The sequence below is a fragment of the Apteryx rowi genome, unplaced genomic scaffold (assembly GCF_003343035.1).
Source record: "Apteryx rowi isolate R43461 unplaced genomic scaffold, aptRow1 scaffold_467, whole genome shotgun sequence".
NCBI classification, from domain to species: domain Eukaryota; kingdom Metazoa; phylum Chordata; class Aves; order Apterygiformes; family Apterygidae; genus Apteryx; species Apteryx rowi.
The window spans coordinates 630,436-654,405 of record NW_020450724.1 but is presented as its reverse complement, the minus strand read 5'-3'; the positions used below and the strand labels follow the sequence as shown (position 1 = coordinate 654,405).

At 39.2% G+C, this 23,970-nt stretch overlaps 1 protein-coding gene across 1 annotated transcript in view; it reads right to left on the bottom strand.

Annotated features, from left to right (window-relative positions):
* The window catches only part of ADGRL2 (adhesion G protein-coupled receptor L2), a 124,965-nt gene that overhangs the window by 62,525 nt on the left and 38,470 nt on the right, over window positions 1-23,970 (bottom strand). Inside the window, exon 2 of the mRNA XM_026077908.1 lies at window positions 7,740-7,953. Coding sequence (XP_025933693.1) covers window positions 7,740-7,953 — 214 coding nt within the window. The remainder of the gene's footprint in view (window positions 1-7,739; window positions 7,954-23,970) is intronic.

Genomic DNA, 23,970 nt, shown 5'->3' with positions numbered 1-23,970 from the left:
ATTATTCTGTGGCAGAAGGAAATTTCCAGAATATGAGATCTGCTACTTTCTATATTGCTCTGTAGCTACTTTTTAATTTTTAAACCCTTGTTACTCTTCTCTTCCTTTCCTCTGAATTAAAGTTTCACCGTAATAATTTTAAAATTCTATTTCTGTTGTGTTACTAATGAAAACTTTTTACTTTCATTGTTAGCACTGACTTTGTAACACTAGAAAGTACTCACAATTTACTTACATATATTTAATTCATATTAGTCTGTCCTAATTTAAGATCTATACCCTGTTCTGCCCATCTTCATGTACCTTTTCCATGTCAGTTGTGTTTACTAAGTGATATTCAACGGATTTCCTATAGTGCAATGAACATTAACAGGCAGCTTTTAATTGCCTTGCATAGGAAACCACATCGCTATTAATTCCACAGCAACAGTATAAAATAAAACTATTGCTTCTCAGACTCTAGAGCAATTAGACCTCTCGGCTATTTGGCTAACTCTGCTTCATGATACCCAGTGCAGTTAATTATATTTTTTGATGTTAATAGTCTCTGTCAGTTTCAAGCATAACTCCTCTTTGATGAATATTTAAATTATATTTGAATAAAAAAATAATCTTGGTTACATTTCACATTCAGCAGTCATCACAGCTTAATAAAGGTCTCCTCAGCAAGGGTTGAGATAAATGGCTATATGAACACATGTATAAAGTCCTAAATCAACTTATCAGACAATGTAGCTGTTTTGACTAAGTATTGTAGAGGGTATATTGGGGTGGGAGGAAATAATAGGCTTAATTTATTACAGTATTATTATATAAGAACTAAATTTGCCTCAGTAATACATAAATAAATCAGAATTTTTTAATACTAAAGTTACAAGTGTGACTAAAACAGGAACTTCTGAGGGCTAGACCAGAAAGTTAGAAACTATAGAAAACTATACAAAAATCATACAAACTTGTCCAAGATAATACAAAACTCAACTGAAATGTGTTGAAGGTTAAGTAATGTTGTCTCAAGTACCACTGACAGCTATTTCACCTTACCTGATTGCTCAGAACCTCGTAATTTGAGGTTTTGTATTTAATCCACTAAATCATATCACGATGGAACAACTCCATTAATAAAAAAAAATTTTAATGAATAAACTAGACCAACTAGTTTCATATTAAGAATTAACGATAGCGAAAATGAACATTGCCAAATAAAGGTTTCTCAGTCATGGGTGTTACTGCTTTTTCTGAAATAAAGCAATGGTCTGTGGTGTGCTTCATGGATATTCTAGGCTCTATGATTATGCCCAGTTCATGAAAAAAAGTGTGCTAAGTGTTTCTGTGTTTTTCCTTTCTACCTGAGTCATGTTTAAGTCTTCAGACTAATACATAGAAGAAAACAAAATAAAACAAAACAAAATCAATTGGGCCATGGCATGGTATCAGGAAAAGCGCAGTTTAAAAATGAAGAGCACCTTAAGCTTTTGCTACATAAAAAAAATAGCTGTGGCTGTGACTGCAGTAGCAGGACCAATGCCTGTTACAGATGAGTGGAAGCTGTCATTTTTAGAGGATGTTTAAAGAAGGAATCTAATTTTGATGATCTTGTACAGTAAAGATTTGATGAAGCCGTTGGCAGCAGGCTGCAATGGAAACCAATGGCATGCCAAAGCGAAACAAGGACCTTATACATGAGATCAGTAATATACTATATTACTATATTGCTACATACAATAGCAACTTCAATGTGCATAAATTCAGAGAATTTACCAATCCAAAACAGTGTGAGATACATTGAGATCGATAATGTTATTTTTTTGACATGAAAAGGCCATTAAATATACACTTTCTTAATGAACTGAAAGTAGAAAAAAGCAAGGTATACTCTGCGACACCTTTCACTCTGTAATATCTTTAACAAAGGGAGGCCACCATTGTCCACAGGAGGAAAAGCAAGGGAAAAAGAAGGAACAGCAGCAGGGGTCAGCAGAGCCCTTGCCGAAGCCTGGCAGACCCCCAAAGTAAAGTGTGCCATTACCACAATCACYGGCATTTTTGAATGGTGGAGGATAAAATCCTGCCCGTGAAAACTGTTTCAAGCCATGTTAAGAAATGCAAATCTGAAGCGTGGTACAGCTTAAACCCAGCCTCGTGCGAGCCCTGTTTGCGGAAGCTGATCTGGAGGCACCCTGAAATGCTTCTTTGCGAAGGCTGGCAAATGCACTGATTCACCTCTGCAGCAATGCTGCGCTGCATTTTGCCCTCTACTTGCAACGAAGCACTTTAAGAGCTTTTTTCTTTTGGCTAGAAGGCTTTACTCTGATGAGTGAGATTAATCACAGCTACAGGCGATTTACCTACAGTCCATCCAAGTCTGGAGTCCAGTGGAAGATGTTCTTTATTCATTTGCATTATGGTACGGACCAAACTTGTTTCCACTTGAAAGGGAACTAATACGGTATGACGTTTCCTCTGTAGACCTGACAAGCAGGGAAAAGACGTAGCCCTTGCAGGATGTCTCCTCCTAAGAGGAGGACTTATTTTGTTTCCTTTCAAAACCATGTCACTCTCATTTATATATAGAATTTTAAAAAATGACATATGTTAGATGTGTGAATAGATGGCAAAGGAGGAACATCTTCATTCCCCTGCCCTCCCTTTAGGGAGGATTAGGAGGAAAAAAGTCTCAGGAAAAAGAACTAGGGAAATGCTGCTTTTTGATCTCTCTCTTGATCACTTGGTGGGGCAGGAGGCCCTTCACTTACATTTTGAAGACCCTTCATTTAAGCACAGCTGTCTTGAGGACAGATGATGGACATAACAGGTTAAGAGCATTACCATGACAGAAAAGTTCATGATGACAAAAATGTAAGCRTGAACTCTTCACGGGTGTCATGACGGACAGGGTAATTGAAGTTACATGTGTTGCATGTGCTATAGATAGGACAGGATATGTGCAACAGACAAAAAGTGACTGCTGAAAAGGATTTATTCCTATATTTTAATCTTTTGACTTTTTTGTAGCAACATTTTAAAAGGGAAGGCTATTTCAAAGAGCTAAAGTTCCCTAAGTTCATCYATTATACCCTATGTATTGTAATACTTATATAATACTTAAGTATTATACTGAGGTTTGCTTTGTTTGTGCATGTTTAAAAAATACAATAGCACTAACTAAATGTATTTGGTAAGTATCATATAAAGTTACTATGACAGTTAAATTGTAGATGAAAATAGAACTTCATGGCCATTCCACAGTACAGGATTGATGTAACCTCCTTTCTGTTGTAGATCAAAAATAATCTGAATATCCTGTGAGATTATATTTTTTAATTTGGATGTTTGCATGGTCTGCAAAGTTTCCAGTTTTAAACTCTTCTCTTTTTAATTACCAAAACTATGCTCTCTGTGTCATACTACAGCTCATAAATTCCTCTTTAAAAATCCAAAATATTTTATCCTTTATTAGGAGGGAAACAATGCTTGCTTTGTGAAATTAGCATTAATTTGATTGTCAACATCAAATGTTTGAATTTTGCCCCTACACAAATTATTCCATAAGATTCAGAGTTAAAAGGACAGGTTTTCTTTAATTATAAAAAGTTAATTTCCTACAAGTCCCATCAATAGCTATAATGGTTAAATGATTCAAAAAAATTAAGGTGTACCAGTTGGAATGGATCTGAAAAGTTTTTAATATTAGACTTCTCAAAATTCCAAATTATGCTGTCTGCTAGACCACCCAAGTATTTCTTTAAAAACATATGCAAAAAATGTCATCTACTTGCATTGTACTGGAATCACAAAGATAGTTATGGCATCTAATTTTTAAAGTAATTGTGAATGAAAAGTTTAGGATTAGGAAAAATAACTCGTACTACAAAATAGCATATTTTTTTAATTCAGAGGATAAAGGTCCTAGCATGCAAAAGAGYTTCTTAGCAGCTCATTGTTACACTATAAAATTACATACACGATATGCTTTATCATTTCAAATGCATGTTTATGTATGTATTTGCAAGTACTACTAAATACCTGTTATTATTTCAAGCAAATAAAACAGAAACCCAAGCAGTATGTGGTATTCCTGAAACACTCAGTGCCCATCTCAGCAAAAAACTATGGAACATTTGCCGTTTTTCTGAGCCTGCAGATCTGAGCTTGGAAGCTGACATTGGAGGCAGAAAGTCTTCATAAATGCACAGGTGATTTGAAAATAACTCAGGCAAACCACCTTCAATCTAYTTACAGTGGAAGGAGACCAAAGACTGGGTTGTAAGTATATTTTTTCATGTTAATTTTCAAATCCCYGCTGTGTTTATAAAGAGCAGTATTAGTTAGCCATATCAAACTCAAAGTCTCATGACAGTTTCTGGCTACRGCCACACATACGACACTTTATGAGCAAGAAACCAGAGTTACCTCCTCAGGCTCCTTTGCATCTTGTGCTTCCCTGTTCTTTTAATTTCTTTTTTTAATGAAATGGCCAAAAAATGACTAGAGGAAACAAGAGKAGGTTTCTCTCTGGTAAGGATAGCAGAGTACCAAGGAGCCGGGCTATTTTAAGCCATTCTCACTGCAGGGAACRCCAGTCACACTACTGCCTCGCCAACAATATTTGAGACATAATCTTACTTTCTATACTCAACACTAGCTCATGGTAGTATTTCTCAAAGTTGACTCTATGCAAATACCAGGGTTAATTATCAGATAAGTGTGAAAGGGGAGAGGGATTTTTTTAAAGGTCTGGCCTCATTCTTCAAAGCTTTAATTTTAACTCTGCCACGCTGAAGTTTACATGGAATCTAAATACATGTGAAAGACTTTATTCTAGAATAATTGGGATGTAATTTCAATCAGGGACTAAAAAATTAATAACTACTTTAAAAATGTGAAAGCAAAGCAATAAAGTCATTAGTGTTCAAGTCAGGCTTCCTAGGAAAACATGAAGTCAAAAATCTTTTGAGAACTGTAGAGAAGAAAGAAAAAGGGAGGGAGAAGAAGACTGCGCCGCTGGTCCTTCTGACAGGAGGAGCTGGGGCATCGGTGGACACAGGCAAAGCTTGTTTGCTAGAATCTGAAATTCTCTCAAAGGGGAGCAGGCCACGCGATTACATGGTTCGGTGTTAAACTGGAAAATTTATCTTATTTTTCAGTCTTCACGTTTCAGGTTATTGATCTCCTTCAGTTGTTTTTACTCTCTAACTACAGTAAATGTAGTTGCTGTAAAAAAGCTGTGGAGTAATGTTGCAAATGACTGATGAGTATTTAATAATTACCATGTAACTGCATTTAACTATAGGCCTAAAACTGAAATGAGTTGGCAAATGCAGTCGTGAAAACTCTGCTAGCTGGAATCATTAATCCTTAAAAATAAACGCTGTAAGATGTTAAGTAGCAATGCAGAAACTACGGCTGTTTATTTCAAAAAGTATAGAAATAAGTTTTCCTTGTGATCAAACATTCTAACAGATGAATTATTGTTTTCTAGTCAGTGAAAAAAACAGAAAACCAGTGAATCTGCTAGTCCTTCAGGTGAGATATTTCCTATGCAATTGCTACCCCCAAAATACAGCTGATACGATACTTTTAAATAACAGATCAAGGACACGCACTGAGTATCAAGCAACAGTTTGCCTTTGACAACAAAAATTTCAAAGACCAATGCAGTTATAAATAAATGAAACACAAGGACATTTAATATTTCATAAGAAATTTGCMACATTCTTCTACACTTGCCATACAGCACAAATGGAGTGACTTTCAGAAAAGATTAAATAAGGCAGAAGAAACAGTATTTCCATTTAATTGCAGGGTCTGAAAAAGAAAACTATGAAACCAAACTTCCAAAATATTATAAATGCCAGACAAAAATACAAAGCAACGTGTCAAAAGATCTTTGCCGTTTGTTCAGACAGAATGAAAATGATAAACTCTCCCTGAGCGTAAGTATTCTGAACGAACAACACACATACAATCACATCATCATTTTAATCTATTGAAAAAAGGTAAGACTGGAAGATCAGGGAAGTTTAAAAATACCCTCTGCTATCATAAACTTACAGTCGATTAATTGAAAGGGGAGGACTGAAATTTCAGCTTTCCAGTAACAGTTTGATGTCACTTTAAGCAAGATTGTGCCTCTATATTTGTCTCTGACTACCTTAATCTGTGTATTTGCAGTGAACATAAGGAGGACTTTGATCAAAACACATGCATTTTACACAACAAGGAAGTCTACAGAGAGGCACTACATTTACAAAAGCAATTGAAGGTGGTTTCAAAGGGAGTTGACAGATTAGAGGATGATGACACTGCTGCTGCAGTCTCAATAGAAATCTGGCTTGATCTAATTAACAACAACAAACTAGAACCACAAAAAGATAATTCAAACATGATTTAAAGACGGTATATAACCTTTTCACTACCTTAGCAATGGAGTCCTCCCTTTACTGATCAGAGAACAGCCACAGGTTGAACACAGAACAAGAAAAAGAGGCCTGATACCCTTAATTTTCCTCCTGCATTAGAAATTGAAGCCAGATTTCTATCCCAAATATTTGATTATAGAACTAGAGGACGTTCCATGTATTGACGTGAAAATTATAAGAAGTTGTAACAGTCACACTGATGACAACTTGAAGTGAATTGAGAAATCAAAAGGGAAGATTATTTTTAAGACATGGTTATGTGTTACTATATTCTACTATGCTTAAAGAAAATATAGTAAGTGGAACAAAGCAAATGAGACTTGTTTGCGTTATTCCTTTGCCTTTTTTTCCCCCCAGACTCCTCACTCTATGAAACCTGAATTAGAGGAAAAACTTCCACCAGTCCTAAGCTTTTTCATTCATAATTTTGGCTGAGCTTACGTGGAGTAAGGGAAGAAATTTCCCAGGTTTTTGAGTTTTGCAGAAGAAAAAAGCTAGAACTGTGTGTTTCCTAAACACTTACAAGACTTTTTTTCAGACACTCAATCCAGTCTTTGAGCAGGCTTGTATTTTATGCCAGTAAAAATGCCAATGACTGATCTGTGCTGACATTTCCACAATTGTTAGTACTAGCTGACTGTTACCAATATTAGACCTACAGCACAGGAACGTCTATGAATCTTAGTTCTGATGCAGCTTTGGTGACGCTTTTGTGCTAAAAACACTTTTACTGGCTCTCCCTCCATACTCTGTGAGTAACAGAATCACTGTTAGCAAGACATAATGTAACGTCTGCTTGTCTGCATAAATGCATATGCACGCACATGTATAATGACATATAGCCAGCCAAACATCTAAATGGCATATATAGTTACTGGGTTTTTTTTGCTTGATGCATTTTGCAGGTGGGAAGACATTTATTAATTGCATTCATAGAAAACACCTAACTTTGCCAGGTCACGTAGAAACTACTAAAAAATGCAGCAGCCATTTGAATACTTTGAGTGCTGTTTGACCTCCTAAAAGGCAGGGATTCAGGGACTCTCCAAACAGGTGAACAGTTCCATTCCCTTTGCAGTTATCTTCCTACTTCTTTTCTTTTGCAGTGAGAATTTAAAAAAAACACTCTAATTGCAACTGGTGGCTCTTACTTCCTTCTAATATTACTATATAAGAACATAACATTATCTGAATAGCTATATAGTAAGACAAAACGCAAATTGGCAATCACAACATTTTCTAAACTGTGTACCTCTTACTGTACCAATTCAGATATTTTTTCTTCTTTAGTCCTCAAAATGACATATATATCTTTACCTTTGTGTCATAATTTTGTAGGCATCTGGAAGGAAGCATTCTGTGTTCTCCATCTGGAAAGGGTCAGCATCACAAATCTTGTCGTCTGTCCGTCCATAGTTAGCACTTTCTATCATAATAACATCGCTTCCCGGACACCGCAGGTCGATGGAGTAGCCTTCACAGGACAGCTCCCTCCTCACCAACCCGAACGGTAGCGCTGCTCGGCTGAAACCTAAAAACAAAAAAAAAAGTTGGGGTTGAGCCTAAAGGATATATATTGCGGTGGGCTTTTTCTTCTCTTTCACACAGGCACTAACTCACAACAGAGTGCTGAAGGAAGCTCACACTTAAACAGTTGAATGTTGCATCATGTTAAGTGAAGCATCTTTCATAAAACCATCCAGCCCCTCCAGCGCTGCGGCTGGCTCCTGAGCCGGGGCAGGGTGGGAATCCCTCTCCAGCCCTTCCTCCCCGTGGCTGGGCCGAGGGGCAGCCCGGCGGCACCACTGCACCCCGGGCCACGGCTCTCCCCTCTCCCCCTCGGTGGGCACCCACAGAAGTGATTAAAAAAAACAAAACATAACCCAAAATTTGCAACTTCAATAGTATTTCTTCGGCTGCATCTCCTCTTTTCTCTGTGAAGAGGTAGCAGTTTTCTGTTGCTTACCTATGTCCCCAGCATGGACACGGCTGTGCTGCCAGATACAACACACACACCTGCACTGCAGGTAGTTGTGCAAGTGAACACCAGCACTCCTAGCACGGCCTTTTACATAAATTAAACCACAGACAGAAGCAAGAGGATTTTGAACAAATATATAAATGACCAGTACAGCAAACTGCAGATGTGTACATCTGCATAAAATCTCCCTGTTCTTCACAAAAATGGCAGACACCTTTCATGTTTAACACTTTTCTCTGCACRTGAGAATTCCTAAAAATAAGCAACCTCTCTAAGAATAATGAAGCAGCATCAAAAGCTTTAGAACCAAAACAATGTTCCGGATATCCACTGGGATATTTTTAGTCTTTTATAATCGGTTCTTTACACAAAAAAATACATTGTGTCAAGAAACTGTAGCAGCATACTACATTTGCTTGTACATAGCCCCTATGAAAGAGTATTTCTGTTTCTTACAAAATGCATGCACTACTGTCTTTTGGGGAAAAGCTGGGTAGTATGATAGTGTTAAATATCTACTTCTTTAAAATAGTAAAGCCTTTATAAATTTTTAATAGAACSACAGATATTTCCTTCTTTTAAAAAAACAAAAAGTCATCTTAATACTGTAGCACAAGGCCATTAATATTTCAGTGCAGGCTGCTGGAGACAGGTTGTGACAGCAAAAAGAAACAGCCCCTAAGTATGGGAAGTTGGAGTTCTACAGTGTTTTGAAGGCAAAGAAAATAAACTTTCTTTTAAAAATATGATGCGTTAGAAGAGGCAAGGAAGTAAGGCTCTAAAAACATCAAGGACAACTTGAGATAACCCCTTGATAGTAAATTTTTGTGTGAACCAGAGCCTGTCACTTTTCCTACTGAATTAATGATCTGTGGATTAAAACTCCTAGTGCATGAGGAGGATGATCCGTTAGGGCTGCAGAAAGGAGCTGCTGGTAATGACCTCGGTGGCGTGAGGCTGGGGCTCCAGGGCAGCGCGTCCCGCCACCGCGTCGTCCCCTCCTCCCGCCGGCCGCGGCACCAGCTTTCCTCCAACTTGTGCAGCAAACTACAGCTGATCTGATTGYGAACTATCTCTGCTGCAGGAAAAAAGCGAGTAATTCCCAGAGAATCGGCTCCGTGAACGGCTCCCTGGGCAAGGAGTCATTCCGGCATGAGGGAGAGGCGAGGCCACAACGCAGCAACCTGCTCTCCGACTGCTTTGAATTTTATGCACCCATATCCTACACGAAGGCAGTGCCAAAATGTTCTAGTATTTGCTAATAATTAGTGTACAAAGCACAACAATTCCACCTAAAACCCAYGGCAGTCCCTGGGCCTGGCAGAACGTATCATGGCTCACAACCAGCGCCATCACTGGAGGCTCGCTGGCGGAYCGTGAGCTGAGCACCAGGAAGAGCCGAAACGTGCCTCCATCACGCCAACGCCCTACACGTTCCTCCCACGCTGCAGATTACTGCAAGGGAGGCAGGGGCGGCTTGCGGCTCGGCGAGGGCGCGAAGTGGCCGCGGAGGGGCGCGAGTRCGGGCCCACCGACGGGCAGGCCCTGCCGCGGCGCCGGCCCGAGCCCTCCCGCCACGCGGCATCACGTCCGCGGGAAGAGCCGAGCGGTGACAGGCGAAGGGTCCCGGCCACCCGCCGCCCGGGCCTGGGCGCGCGGGCTGACGCGACCCAGGTTTTGGGTGTTGGGAGCGACGCGGTGCCGGGGCTGGAAAAACCACGCTGCGTTATCTGCGACAAGCACCGAATCACTGCTGCAGTCCTGCAGCATGGCCCGTGCCTGAGATAGCAAATACCTTGAATCCAAACACGAGACTGCTGCACTTTTACTGAGATTAGCTGCCTGCAAATCTGCTTTCATCATCTCCAGCAATTGGCAACTGCTGTAAGTGCTATGAATGTGCTTTATCCTACAACTTTTCCCCCTCCGGGCATTCATGTGAAGTTTTGTATTAGAACGAACATTAAAAATACTAGATGGAGGTTAGGTGGCTTCACAGGAACAGAGGACACACCTGAGATTACAACGCAGGTGTTACCCTGCAAAGGAGAGAGCAGTAAAGCAAAACAAGGCAGCGTGCGGGGAGGCTGCTCTCAGGAATTTCTGTGGCACGGAATATTTTAACTAAATAAAAAAAATAAATTAAAAGTCCACTAACAATGCTGCAGTGATCTTTATTCTGAGGCTTTATGTGTAATCTTTTCCTATCAACAAAGAAAAAAAATAAGCATATCAACAAGCAAAGTGTAATTCAATCCATCTTGCAATCCTGACAATCAAAGAAAGAACTAGTGGGAGGCCCTGTGAGCAAAAAAATCAATATTGCAGCTTTGTGCCGTGCAAATGTGAATACTGCCAAATAGCAGTGCTTAGGGTAAAATGAACTGTTTTGCTCCATTTTCTCCTCTCTGAACAAATGATTTTGAAAAGACAGCTTTTTCTGGAGCTACAAAATGTCAAGCAATAACTCCCTGTGCTTTAGGCAAGTGATTGGAATAAATACCTCTTGGCAACAGGTGCAATGACTTAGGACTGAAATTCATTTACATTCAGGAGATAATTCCTGATAAACAGATGCACTGCCACAGGACGGAAGTGTGAAAGACCAGCATCTGAATGCCACTGCCTGGTTTTGCATCATCCCAAAGCTTTTCCGACATAAGTACGCAGTTCCGTCAATAATTACTGCTGTCACCCGTAACTCTGTATCTCTGATGCAATTCTGAGTCATTAATATTTTGAATACCGTATTTTCTAATGAAACTGTTCTCAACCTGCTGCTTGCCTTTCTGTACCATGCATAAACCGATTTTGTTAGGCTGCGTTTCTAAAGTTGAAGTCAACGTTCCTCATCCTTCTGCTAATTGTTTCAAGGCAAACTCCGTCAGGGACGAGCCCGCTCACGCTGGCGAACGCCGAGGCTTCCCCATGGCCCGCCACCTTTCTGGGACTGGGGCTGTGACTTCCGACGTGAGCCAAACATKAACTCAAGCGAGAGCCCATTAGCAAAGGCAGCATATGCCGCCTCTGATTCATTTGTGTTTGTATATATTCATCAGGTTTGCTTTTTTCTTTTTTTTAAATGGAAGAAGAAAAATACTTAATGAGGAAAAAGAACGTGGTTTCTGTCATGCTGACCATTTTGCTTATAAACAGGCTTCCTGACAAACATATGTTTCTGGCACATTTTATCTGCTCACTAATTAGTTGAGTGCAGGCTCTTTGCTGAAACAATGAAGTAACCTGCTTTTACAAAATCACAATTTTAAGAAATACTGCAACTTTTCTGGGAAAGGAAGGTAAAGGGGATTTTCAGTGGTAACATGCACCCTTTAATGCTTTATTGATCAATCCATGTACAAAAATACACTTAGAAAAAAATCAAAACAAAACATCACAAACAAAAGTCTTTCCTCTTTTACCTTAACCTATGAAACAGAAAAATGAAAGTCTTATGAAAGGAGTGTATCTCAGAACTGTGTTTCTCAAATACATTAAATCCACAGTAGACTAAAAATTATTTATGTAAGTTTGCAATGCCTTATTTACCTTGGTTCCTTATTAAGAAATAATTTGTCTTTAAAAAGATAACCTAAATTTGCCAAAGTGCAAACAAAAGTTAATAATTCACAGCATTCTGCCCGTTAGCATACCATCTTTTTGAGCCTTCAAGAATAAGAGTGTGCTAAATTTGGTAGATAAAAGCAAAAAGGAACCACTACATTTGAATGTTCACTCCATACAGAGGAAAAATAGTGGAACGTTAAACAGGCTAACATCAGTTCTTCTTGACATCAGAAGCAAGGAACCTTTGATTAAAACTTAAAGCATAGAGCAAGTCAACAAGGAAACACAAAATTATTTCAAATAATGCAGATACGGGAAGCACCAAGACTCCAAAACAAATCTTTGCAGAAATAAATATATATGTCTTCTTGTGTTATTTGGCTCTAACAGAAAGGTCCTTTGAAAAGAGCACATCTTTTCAAACAGAATGTTTACAGTTGTCTGTTACACAATCTCTTTTTATTTTACCAAATCATGAAACATGATGATTCAAGTTCTACACAAGATGAAGTGATGCAGCTTGGGCAGCATTTCAATAATATACGTTCAACAAATGCAGAGCCTGATGAAAACTGCATTTAGATCCTCTCCGTGTCTCGGCGAAGGGCGGATGTGCACATGGAGAGGGGGCAGCAAGACAGCTAAACATACTTTGCCATCTGAAAATCATGCAAATTGTCCACTCGGGCTCTGCAAAGCATTTATAATTTTGTACAAAAGCCTTAGCATCCTGCAGTTCCTAAAGAAACCCACAAACTACGTCAAGGGAGACTTTTCCCTCTGCCTCAGCATTGTCTGTATTTCACACCGACTATCATGCTATTTTGTTAAACAGCTTTTAAATTATCCAGTACTGGTCAACAGATCACCGCTGACTACTACAAAGGCAGAGGCAATTTAAATGACAACTGTGCTTTCTCATTCTATCTTTGAAGGGAAAAAAGTCATTCTGGCAAGCGTGTCTATTAAAAGATTACACTGGCACAGTGAGAGCTTCTAATACTGTACAGAGGTCTGGAGTTCACAGCACTCGGCTCCTCTTTCACCGTAGCCACTAGCTAGCGCACAACCAGCCAGCGCAGGCAGCACTGCAGACAAAACCCCACTGTTCCGCGCTGGGTAAAATTAAGCAGGAAGTGACCAGTTCAAAAATGTTCTCCAACAGCTGTACTCTTTGCCATTTTAAGTATACACTGATTATTTTAATTTAAGATGAGGAAGCAGGGAGCTTAATGATAACAAGCATCTACAAAGAATGCATTATTTATTGAAATCTATTTTTGCTAGTAAGAGACATGTATTTTTCATTGTTTTAACTCATTCATAAAAATGGGATTAGCTCAAAACAACGTACATGAAAGCAAAAGTATATTCACTACTGGAACTTTAACAAAGAGGTTCAAAGTCCTAACAAGCGGACTGGATCATTCAAATGTGCACATAAAATTACACTGAAGCAATGCAACTATTTCATTGAATAAATTAGCTGTGAGGGGTGATTTTTAATGCTGGTTTGGATAAATCAGTTTCTTGGACATACTGCTTCAGATTTTAATTACTTGGGTGAAATCTAGAAGCCTGTCTCTTACAAAACAGAAATATGAATTGTTAGCAATGAGAGCTTTTTAGAAATATTAAGAAACTAATGATAGCTTTTTTCAATATTTTTCCAATTTAAGAGATTGCGATATAAAGTCTAAAAAATAAATTAAAAATTTAAAAATCCGTGTCAGATTTTAATGTTCTTCAGTGTTCAGTGTGAGTAGTACAATTACAACAGTAAGTAATTTTCTGTAATTATATGCTTATATTCAGTGTACATAAACATAAAGCACAGTAGGTCTGATTAATGAAATTCAGGACAGAAGCCTGAGTTACACCCTCTGACTCACATCATGATGAATTTTGCCTTCCAGGTTCAGTGAAACTTATTAGAATTTTCCTTTTACCTCTTCCGGTCTCCATGCAATACTCAAAAATATCCCTGTGAGGCTCTCTTAAGCAAAGAAAGAGTCAGAGCTTACCTGGTTTCTGCACCTTGTTGAATGATTCAGCAAAACCTAAAGTTAGCAGCAGAATCTTATTCTTTTAATGCAACAGTGTCGATCCTTTCTGTGTATAGATCACGAGGATTTCATTTAAATTCTCCGAGGCAGCTTTCTCCCCTGTTTCAGGAGGACTAGAATATATCTCTCTAAGGTAGAAGAATTGTGGGGTTTTTTTGTTTGCTTTTTGGGGGGGTTGTTTTTTCAATAGCAAGAGAGAGCAGAGCACCACATTGACAGAACTGTAACCTGCAGTACTTCAATCAGCCGAAACAAGCACAGCACGGACAGCAGCAGCGCAAGCTTCCCCACGTTAGTCCATCATGTCTCTACCCTATTTTGAAGGAATCGTCACTATGGGAAAAGAGATAGTTTGGTCTTCATGCCCATTTAATCCTTCACCTCCCTGCTGAGGCTGCCACAAGAGCGCTAATTAACGCTAACTTGTGAAAACGGGTTTCTGCACTTTGAATTCAGCCACACTGAAACTGGATAGAAACCACTAATTCCTTTAACAAAAGTCACCAAACCAGAGACTGTTTCCTGGCAGCATTTTAGCAATGCCTACAAATGGCAGCTGGAAACCATGTGATCTAAACATGAAAGTCAAAATATCTAGTGTAAAAATATGCACGTTGTTCAGTTCTCACTTAGAACCGAATTTTATTCTCATCAGCATGCACCTTTCCCATCCCTTTCAATGGCAGCTGCATGCATGAGAGCAAAAGTTTGCCCTCTTGATCTAAAATTATCCCCGTTTGAGACAGTATTCATCTGTCAATGATATTTCTTTTCTTTTGCCAGCCAGATGTCAGTTCTCAGGCAGCAAGAACCTCCTTCCTTTTTTCCTTCACTTCATACACACTCGATCCTTTGCCAGCTCGTAGACAGCACTCTACCCTTCTCTTTCTTGCAGTTAAATGCATTGTAGCTTCAAAACTTCTCAAGGCAAGTAAGCCCCAGGGTCTCTCTAAATCCCCCTCCTGGAGGTTATCTCTAGTTTACCAACTGTGAACTGGCTGAGCACAGCACCTGCCAGGAAGGAGAAGCTTCGGAATTGGAAACAATCTCCGAAACAGGGAGGTAAGAGACACAAAGGGTTGTGTGTCATAAATTCTGTGTCAACAGGATTTCCCGTTGAATTATTTCCTCAGCACAGGATGTTGGTAGCAGAATAAAAATAAATATTCTTTTATTCACTATAAAAATGTATTTTGACGAGTATTTATATTTCCAGTTCTCTCTATCAATTATTTTTGATTAGAAACCATACGTTGATGCAGGGAGGAAGGAAAAAGAGAAAGAAAGGGGGTATGATGTCCATTGGCTGCATTCAGCGTGAACAGCTGACAAAAGAAAATTGCTTTTGTTCCCATCTTTAAGAAATCCAAAGTCTTGTCACCTCAGAGGCTGACAGAAGCCATGCAGAGCGGTACCAGCTCCTTGGGACTATATGTTTTGGCCAAAGCTAAATCATTCCAGCAGAAGACAGGTTGATTGCCAAAAACAACCTTCTGCATGCTGTGTACACCGCCCTCTTAAAGGGTTATACCCTAACTTCTTTAAGGCAGCAAAGTATTTTAATCACAGTAAAATGTAGAAATTGAACTCTCATATCTTGTTCACTTTAAAGAAAACGTTATTCTACAAGTGACAGAATTTAAAAAGCCAAATCCAGGCACACTCCTTAAGCAATTATCACAGGTTTTATCAAAAATATTGGATGATCTCAACCATATGATAATGTTTGAGATCACGGCTGTAAAATTACAAAGGGGGAATTTTCACATTTACATACAGGATTATATATAGATTGGAAAAGGAATCAAGCAACAACGTAGGAGTCTATAAGCTCTCTTTTGTTTCAGGAAAAAGATGGGGTGGAGTCAATTGTCAAAGTATAATTTACAGTGAAAAATTACGTGGTTAATTTTAATGACAGCTAGCCACTTCATACCTAAAGAGCGCTTCTGAGTATGCAGATAGCACAGCAATACCCCTTTGCATGCAATACAGCTTCCAAAACATTTCTAAGGAGCCAGGAGCAGAAAAACGAACCCTTGTAAATATCAAGAGTCAAGATCCCACGATGAAACTGAGAACCCAAAACACACTGGCACACCTTTCGAAAACAAGTAGACACTTGGTAAGTGTACTTTAAGGAAAATGTGCCGTCACTTCAAATATTCCCAAGAATAGATACGAGGCAAGAGTAGCAAACTGTCGTGGAAAATGCCTACTGTCAGATTGAAAGGCTTTCTTCCTGACCTTACCTTCTAAGAAATATCTGTGGATTTCTAAAAGAACACTGTCAAGAGGAGAGGGAAATCATATATCATACACAGTTTCTATAATATACTTAATGTTCTGGTAAATTCCAGGAATCATGGAATAATCCCCATAGATACTTGAGTGCATCCTCTAAATAATAAATTGCATGAAGAAAGCAAAACTATTTAATTGTTTACAAATAAAAAGGCAATGTAAAAAAAGTATAAGGAATATACATGGTTCTAAGCATGCTCCCTAGGCACCAGTGAGGAAGAATGGCGACAGAGGTACCATTTCCATTATAAACAAGGAAATATGCACCTCTGCTACCTTGTCAAACTGCTGCTAATCACCCATAAAGGAATTTTATTTCCACAGGCCTCTTTGCAAATAGGTACAAAACACAAGAGAGATTAAGTGACAGGATGGCTTAATTTGACTTAGACTTAAATTCAGGACTTCTGAATTTGGGTTCTGTTTTTTAATCCTGTAGTTTGTCCCTGTGTAACTCTGCTATTACAATGTGCATTCAAGAAATGCTCCCAGCTTTTAGAGAACTGGCTAATGTGTGACCAAGTGAAATAAATGAAAACACAGGATCCCAGAAATCTCTCTATCTCAGAGCATTAAGGCTGAGAGTAAATAATTTTCCTTAATTATGTGATAGAAGTTCCATAATTAGTGCTATTTACATTAGAAAGTAACAAAAGGGATGAATATACAGGGTAACACACTAGAGAAAGGAAAGGTTTGCATTTGCTAATTACTTCTATTAAGAAGCACACATCTAATAGCTGGAAGACTGTGTTTCCAAAGTTGCTCATTGATCTTAATACTAATAATAATAATAAAAGAAAGGACTAGGAAAGCTCTACATCAAACTAGGAAAGAAAACATAGTTATGTGTGCAAATATAAGCACAATATCAAGCAAGACAGAACTACTGCACCATTACTACAGATGTGGGAAGTAATTTCCTCACTGATTAATGCATTTTACATAGTGTTTCACCATACCAGGTCACAGTTTTGTTTTAGAAAAATTCTCTCCTGAAGTGTCTAAAGCAAATATTTCAGGAGGAGGCAGCTGTGAAGTATAAAAGATCTGAATGCTCCACTTCTTTCCACACCAACTAAAACAACACTTTCCCACCGGAACAACTGTGTTCTCCTGATGCATTATTTAGGCCTACAAACCGCAGGACGGCTGGTGCAAGTCCGAGGGGATGCCTTGGGATCTAATGGCCAGGTGCGGAGCGTCTCGCCCGCTCCGCGACGGCGAGTCCCGGCGGGGCGCGCTCCTCCTCTCCTGCCCAGGCAGATCACAGCCAGCTTCGTTCGGCRTACTGCTAGGGTCTGGCTGCCGCGCGTGCTCCCCGCCACGGTCAGTCCTTTCACGTTGTCATTCTTCTCCAGTAGCGGGTTTTTATTAATCCAGCTAATTTCCAGACCGAATTTAGAGCGTGATCAAAGCAGCAGTTACGGCAGCATAATTGGGGAGGGAGTTGCTAATCTTCTGGGGACGCGAAGGAGGGAAGGAGGAGGTGAGGGGTGCCCGAAGAAGGCAGGAATGAGCAGGTGTGAGGGTAACTATTTAAATTAGGCATATCAACATAATCATTTAAAACTGAGGTTTTAGACTTCCCTGGAAGATGCTAAATTTGGATATTCCATCTAATCTACTTAGTAAAGAAGCTATAATTCTTTAGGTACAAATCAGCATTTCACTAAGTCTGTAAGACTGCGAAGCAAGCTTTATTTAATGAAACTATTCTCTGCAACAGTCCAGATCCTTATTGGATTTCAGCAATGTATGGCCCATGTTATCTTTAAAGGCACAACAAAATTGGAATTCCAAAAACAAAAATAACCCTGATTTCACAAGGATGTTTTACACATACACAAGTGTCTAGAAGATTACAAGGGTACTTTATGAATCAAATACAAAATACAGAAATAATATTACCTACCCCTGACATGCAGTCACCTCTGAAAGATGTGTTGAGATCCAACATTACACAACTCTTCATAGTAGTAATTTTGTAACGTTATATCTACTTGACAAATAATAGGGGAATTTTAGGTAAGCAGAATCTTAATTACCCCAATTAAGTTCTCATCCTGCATCACTAATGTCACTGGGAGCTTTGTCATTAACCTCAATGAGCGTAGGATAGATTCCTTAGAATTTAACCTGGACGCTCAATATTCTTGTTCTAATGAAAAATACACTAATGAGCTTCATTATTGCACTCTATTTTAAAGAAGCATCTTCAGCCATCAGTTTTCCTCAACAACCTGCTGGGGCCCTGGTACATTAGTGAGGCAGGACTTGCCACAAGGACTGCTTAGGTCACTGTCAGGCTTTTTATCGACTCAGTGGGCTTCATGTTCAACCCACCAAGGGAAGAGCAACTCCTACAGACTCACTTCAGGAACTCACCTACACTAAAGCAAAGAAGACATGTATAAGACTTGAAATTATACCTAAGGTGGCACAACTGGAAGAATATATATAATGAAATAAACACAGTTAAAACAAAACTGTAAAATTCCTCCCTCTAATTTGAAAAAGGGCACAGATTTTCTCTACAGTCTGCACAAAGGATCCTCAACCCATTTCAATCACTACCTTTTTCCAGTCATCTCCTGGGACGCATTACGGGAAAAGTAGTGATCTTCTGTGACCTTCATTTTATTTTATTAAATGCAGCAGACACCTCATGCTGAATATGAAATAAAAAATATGCAACCCAGGGAAGTACTTTAAAAAAATGCCCTTTGGAGGACCCAATTTCAGTCTTGATATATAGTGATACAGATTTGCCAATGACATTTGAATAAAAATCTCTATTATATAAATTATYGTGTTCAAAATTCTCTTCCAAATTACTACATTTAGAACAGGGCCTGTAAATCACGACTTATTCAACGCCTTGTAAATGTGGGAAATACATATTTGAAATACAAGTGAAGTAAGATATCAGACTTCCTGCACTTGCTATATTTAACCACATTTTAGGAGAGTATTTCTGTTTTAAATGCCCATCCTACAGATAATAGTAAAAAAAAAACCTTCCCAAAAATCAAAATACACTGTGTGTATACGTARTAGTGGCTGATGTATTGCTAATAGAGCCTACAAGTCGACAATAATGTGAATTGCAAAATGAGGGAAACTGCCGCTGCAGAGACTCTTCTGTTTTTCCCGTTAATCTAAAGACAGTTGAGGAGTATCACTTGTTGCAGTCCTTCGCCTTTGAAAAACTGGGGGTGGGGGGGGGGTGGTAGTAAGTGCAGATGTCTATTATCCTTGTTATTAAGTGCAGATTAACAAGGCATCACCCAACACAATATCCACTGCATTTCAGTTAACTGTTGTCCGAGTGACCTTCCGTAAATTCCAAAAGCTAAAGGCAGAGCCTAATTTGTAGCTGTTTTAGAGCAACATCAATTTGGGATAGTTGTAGCTAGTCATAACAACAGCGCGGGGGTATTCAAATTTGGAAGGGAGGGGACTTATGGAAATCCCTTTCCCTAATTAAATCAGAGAACGAGAGTTTGAAGTGGTAAATAATAAATCACAAAGAATCCGCGATCTGGTTGTCAAGGAAACCAGCATGCCTCTGCCATAATTGCCGTGAGCCCCATCTCGCCCTTTCCGACACCCAGCCTCATCACGCACGCTGGTCAGAGGCGGAGGGAGCAGCTTCTCCCTCGCTCTCCGGCGGCCACACAACGCGCACAGAGCTGGACGGAGCAGGGCCGCGCTGCCCGGCTGCCGCTGCCGCCACGGGCACCCGTCCCCTCCTGCCCCGGACAGCCGCTCGCTGGGGAGCACCGCTGCACTTCCACCACCTCTCACATGAGAGATGGGGCTGACGGACTTGATGGTGGCACTGGAAGGTCTTAGCAGCTGTGTTTGCTAGAAAGGCCTTCTTAATTTGCTGTTGCTAAAATCTTGAGCCTGGTTATCTTGGCCTGTCACAAGTCCTGGAAGCATCTAGTGCCTCCGTGCTCCGGCTTCTCCAAGCACATTCCCCTGGCAGCAGAAGTCACTCATTGATTTTTCTAGTGGACATGTAAGATGATCATGAAAGAGATGAACAGGAAGAAGGAAGGCAAAATAAACACTTTAAAAAGCAGGCCAAAAAAGATAAAAAATTGAGTGTAAGCCAAATGGCTGATTGCAGTATTCTCTTTTTCCCCCTGCAATGATAATTACCTTTTACAAACATATCTAAACTTGTTTTTTCCTTCTCTTTTGGTGGAATCACACATCATTACTGGACACACACCAAACTTGGAGCACAAGCAGTTCCCAATACTTCAACAGCAGGAAGGCCAAAAAGGGGAAAAAGCTATATTAGTGTCTCTATCTCATCCCTCAAGAAAATCCTGAAGCAGCTTTTAAAGGAAATATCTTCAAAGTAAGGAAATAGGAGGAACTGCAGGAGAGTACATTATGCTACCAGCTGACTGCAAGTGATAGAAAATCCAGGGAGACAGGGAATGATTGTGGAAAGAAAAAAAAATCTGCCTTAAAGAACGAGAGAGAGAAAAGGACTATGGAAAAGATTTCTACAAAAAACGGTTGCAAACTGATTCTTGTTTAGTATGTTGTAACTAGCTAATTGTCCACTTACTGCTTTACCAGTGAATAAATCCTATCTTAAACCCCATAATTCTTGATTCTATTCCAAGCAACAAACAGCAAACCCAGACATTCTAAATATTCTTATAATTTTAATATTAGCACAATACATTAAAATTAACAGGGCTGTGATAACCCTAGCCATTTTAATTCTTTGCTGTATGCCATTCCACTGTTCTGTGTTTCTGTCTATACTTAAAGAATGCACAAGATTCAGTTTCTGTATCAGGATCCAAGTTTCAATGGGAGAATCTGGATACCCCCTATATAATTCCTAAACTTCATTATGACATCACATTTGGGTAAATGTCATTTACACATTTATTTTTATCCATTGTTCAGAGTGGTATAACATAACCACATGTTAAGAACCACTTTCTTCTGTTTATTCATCTACTACTCAAAGAAAGCTATTTATTTAGTTTTATTGACTCTACCAACTGTTATATCTTTTTTTTGGTTGTTGGATAAACCAAGTATCTCAAGAAAGCATATGGTGTGACATAGTTTTTCTGCTATAATGTTCAAGTATAAACATAAACTAAGAACATTGGTAAAAACCTCTGTTCAACACATCTGTAGACATCAATGCAAAAAAAAGCAATGAATGCTTGTTCCAAAGCAGGCTCAATCAAAACAAAATAAACCCCCCCCCAAAACCCAATCCAAATCCCATTCATATTCCTCTTCCCAGGAAACAAAATGTAGGTGTTTGGTAACTAAGAACTTGAGCAAATTCATCTCTGAACTTTGTCTTGAAAGAGTTCATAGTATCAGAGGATAACTCAGGCTGGGACTGACTTCTTTTCTCCTACTTTTTCCTACCCACTCAAAATATCCTTCAATCCAAACACCTCTTCCAACTATAACAGCTAAATCACAAATAGGAAGAATTATTCCCACATCATTTAAAAACTGAAGTCCCTGTCATTGTTATACCAGTTAAAAAGATGCCATTATGGATTAATTAAAGTCAATTACTATAATGCGTATTAATACCTGTATCACTGTATATGCCTCTAAAACTCAAAAGCTTTCAGGAAAAAATGAAAAAAAGACAAATAAAGGTTTCCATTAGGAAAGATAACATTAGGAAAGATACTTATGAGTAAACGAAGGTGTCATTTGGGCATTAACATTTTCATTTGTAATATATGCATGCAGCATCCATCAGAAAAAATAAAAGGCCTTTAGCTGGTTTACAGCTAATTTACTATGGCACACAGTTACCACTATTTTATTCTTATTTGAAAAATTAGTCTGAATTCCTGAACACAATGACAGCAACCTGTTTATTTTTATGTCTTTTGCTAGATTTCAGTTGTCGTGAACCTTTAGGGCTAAACATTTCTGTGACAATCTATTGCTTTCATCAGAGTTTCACATTCTTTAAGCCCCACTCCTAAAGCCATCTGGCTGGTTTTCCTGGTGACACAACGTGCTGGAGAAGGAGTTCAATATTACCCATACCCTGCTCCATCATAATCCACTGTGAAAAAAACACCTCAGTCTCTCCTGTTGGTAGGAAGCCATATCAACCTGATATTTCTCTTCTGAACTGTTTTGCAGGTGGTCGATTTGATTTGTCAGTTCTTTAGAATTTTTATATCTTCTGTTTGAACAGTCTCTATCCATCATCTTTTGTCTTCAACTTTTGCTCTTAGACTCCTGCAATCTCACACAAAATCCTCCAAACTTCTTGTTCTTCACAACACTAATTTCCTGGATTTCATTAAAATTTTTTGTTACGATGCCGTGAGTTTTTTTGTAAGGCATTATTTGTTCTTTTTTGAAAAATAACTTGCTACTCAAGTAATTAAAGGAAGAAGGAGCCTGCCCTGCCCTGGTGAGAGCAGGAGCGCGGCAGGGCAGGCGCTGCCCAGCCTCCTGCACGCCGGCTTCGAGGCACCGGCTGCGCTTTGGACCGGCCAAAAGCTGGACTGCGGGGTACCTCCATGCTGACCATCTGACTACCTTGGCTTATTAGGTTGGGCTTGGCCCCACTAAACCATAGGAAGCAGTTTCTGAACAGTCCTGAGCTCAGATGAAGTTTTAGTATGTCACTGCAAAACATCATACAGAAACACCCACAATCTCTCCTACAGTCATTCTGAGAAATAGTTATTAATTTTAATTGGTCTAAGTCACCTAGCTTTTAGTGAAATTATATCTTCAGGCTTGATCACCGATTTGAATAACCTCTTTTTCCAGTTATCACTGTTATTCTTCTACCAAGAAATGCAGGCAATGTGTTCCCTATTTCCTTATAGATTATCAACTATATTAAGCAAAAGATGACTGGAAGCAAAACAGAAATAAGAAAGTGGAGGCACTTTGAAACAAACTGGCTGTGATGCTCATTTATAGGCCACTTATCCATAGGCCTCCTTCTGGGAGAGTAGGAAGAGATAATCACTCATTGAAAACAAATCCCAAAATAGCATACCACAGCTCTCCTCTTTGGGAAAATTACACACACTTTACACTGAGGAAAAAGCTCTGGGTGCCGAAGAAGGTTTGAGTGCCGTTTTTATTTTTCAAGCTCTACTTCCAGATTCCTGATGGAATTAGATGTCATTCATAATTCCTCATTCAAAACAAAAACAAATGAAAAGTTCTGATATCAAATTCAACATAAAAACATAGTAGCTGCACATGACTTTGAAAATTTTAAAGGTTACTGCTGTTAATGATTTAGAAGGACAAAAGATTTTCCGTTGTCAGGACAATTTTACACACGTATAAATCAAACTGATACCTTTTCGAATTTTACACATTTTTTTCATTTTCAACATCTTCTCTTACACCGAGGTCTGAAGTGCTGGCTGTCCCAGCCCCCTTACAGTGCACAAAGCTCTAACAGAAGATACATCAAATAACAAGCTCTACCAACAAAAATCGCTTTCAGCTCAGCTGTTCTGGTGCCTGGGGTTTGGTGATACAGCAACATCAATCAAGGAGTAAGGATTTCACATCCCTCGAGCAGGCACAGTCACGTGCTGCTCTGCGGGGCGGACCTGGCCCAAGGACC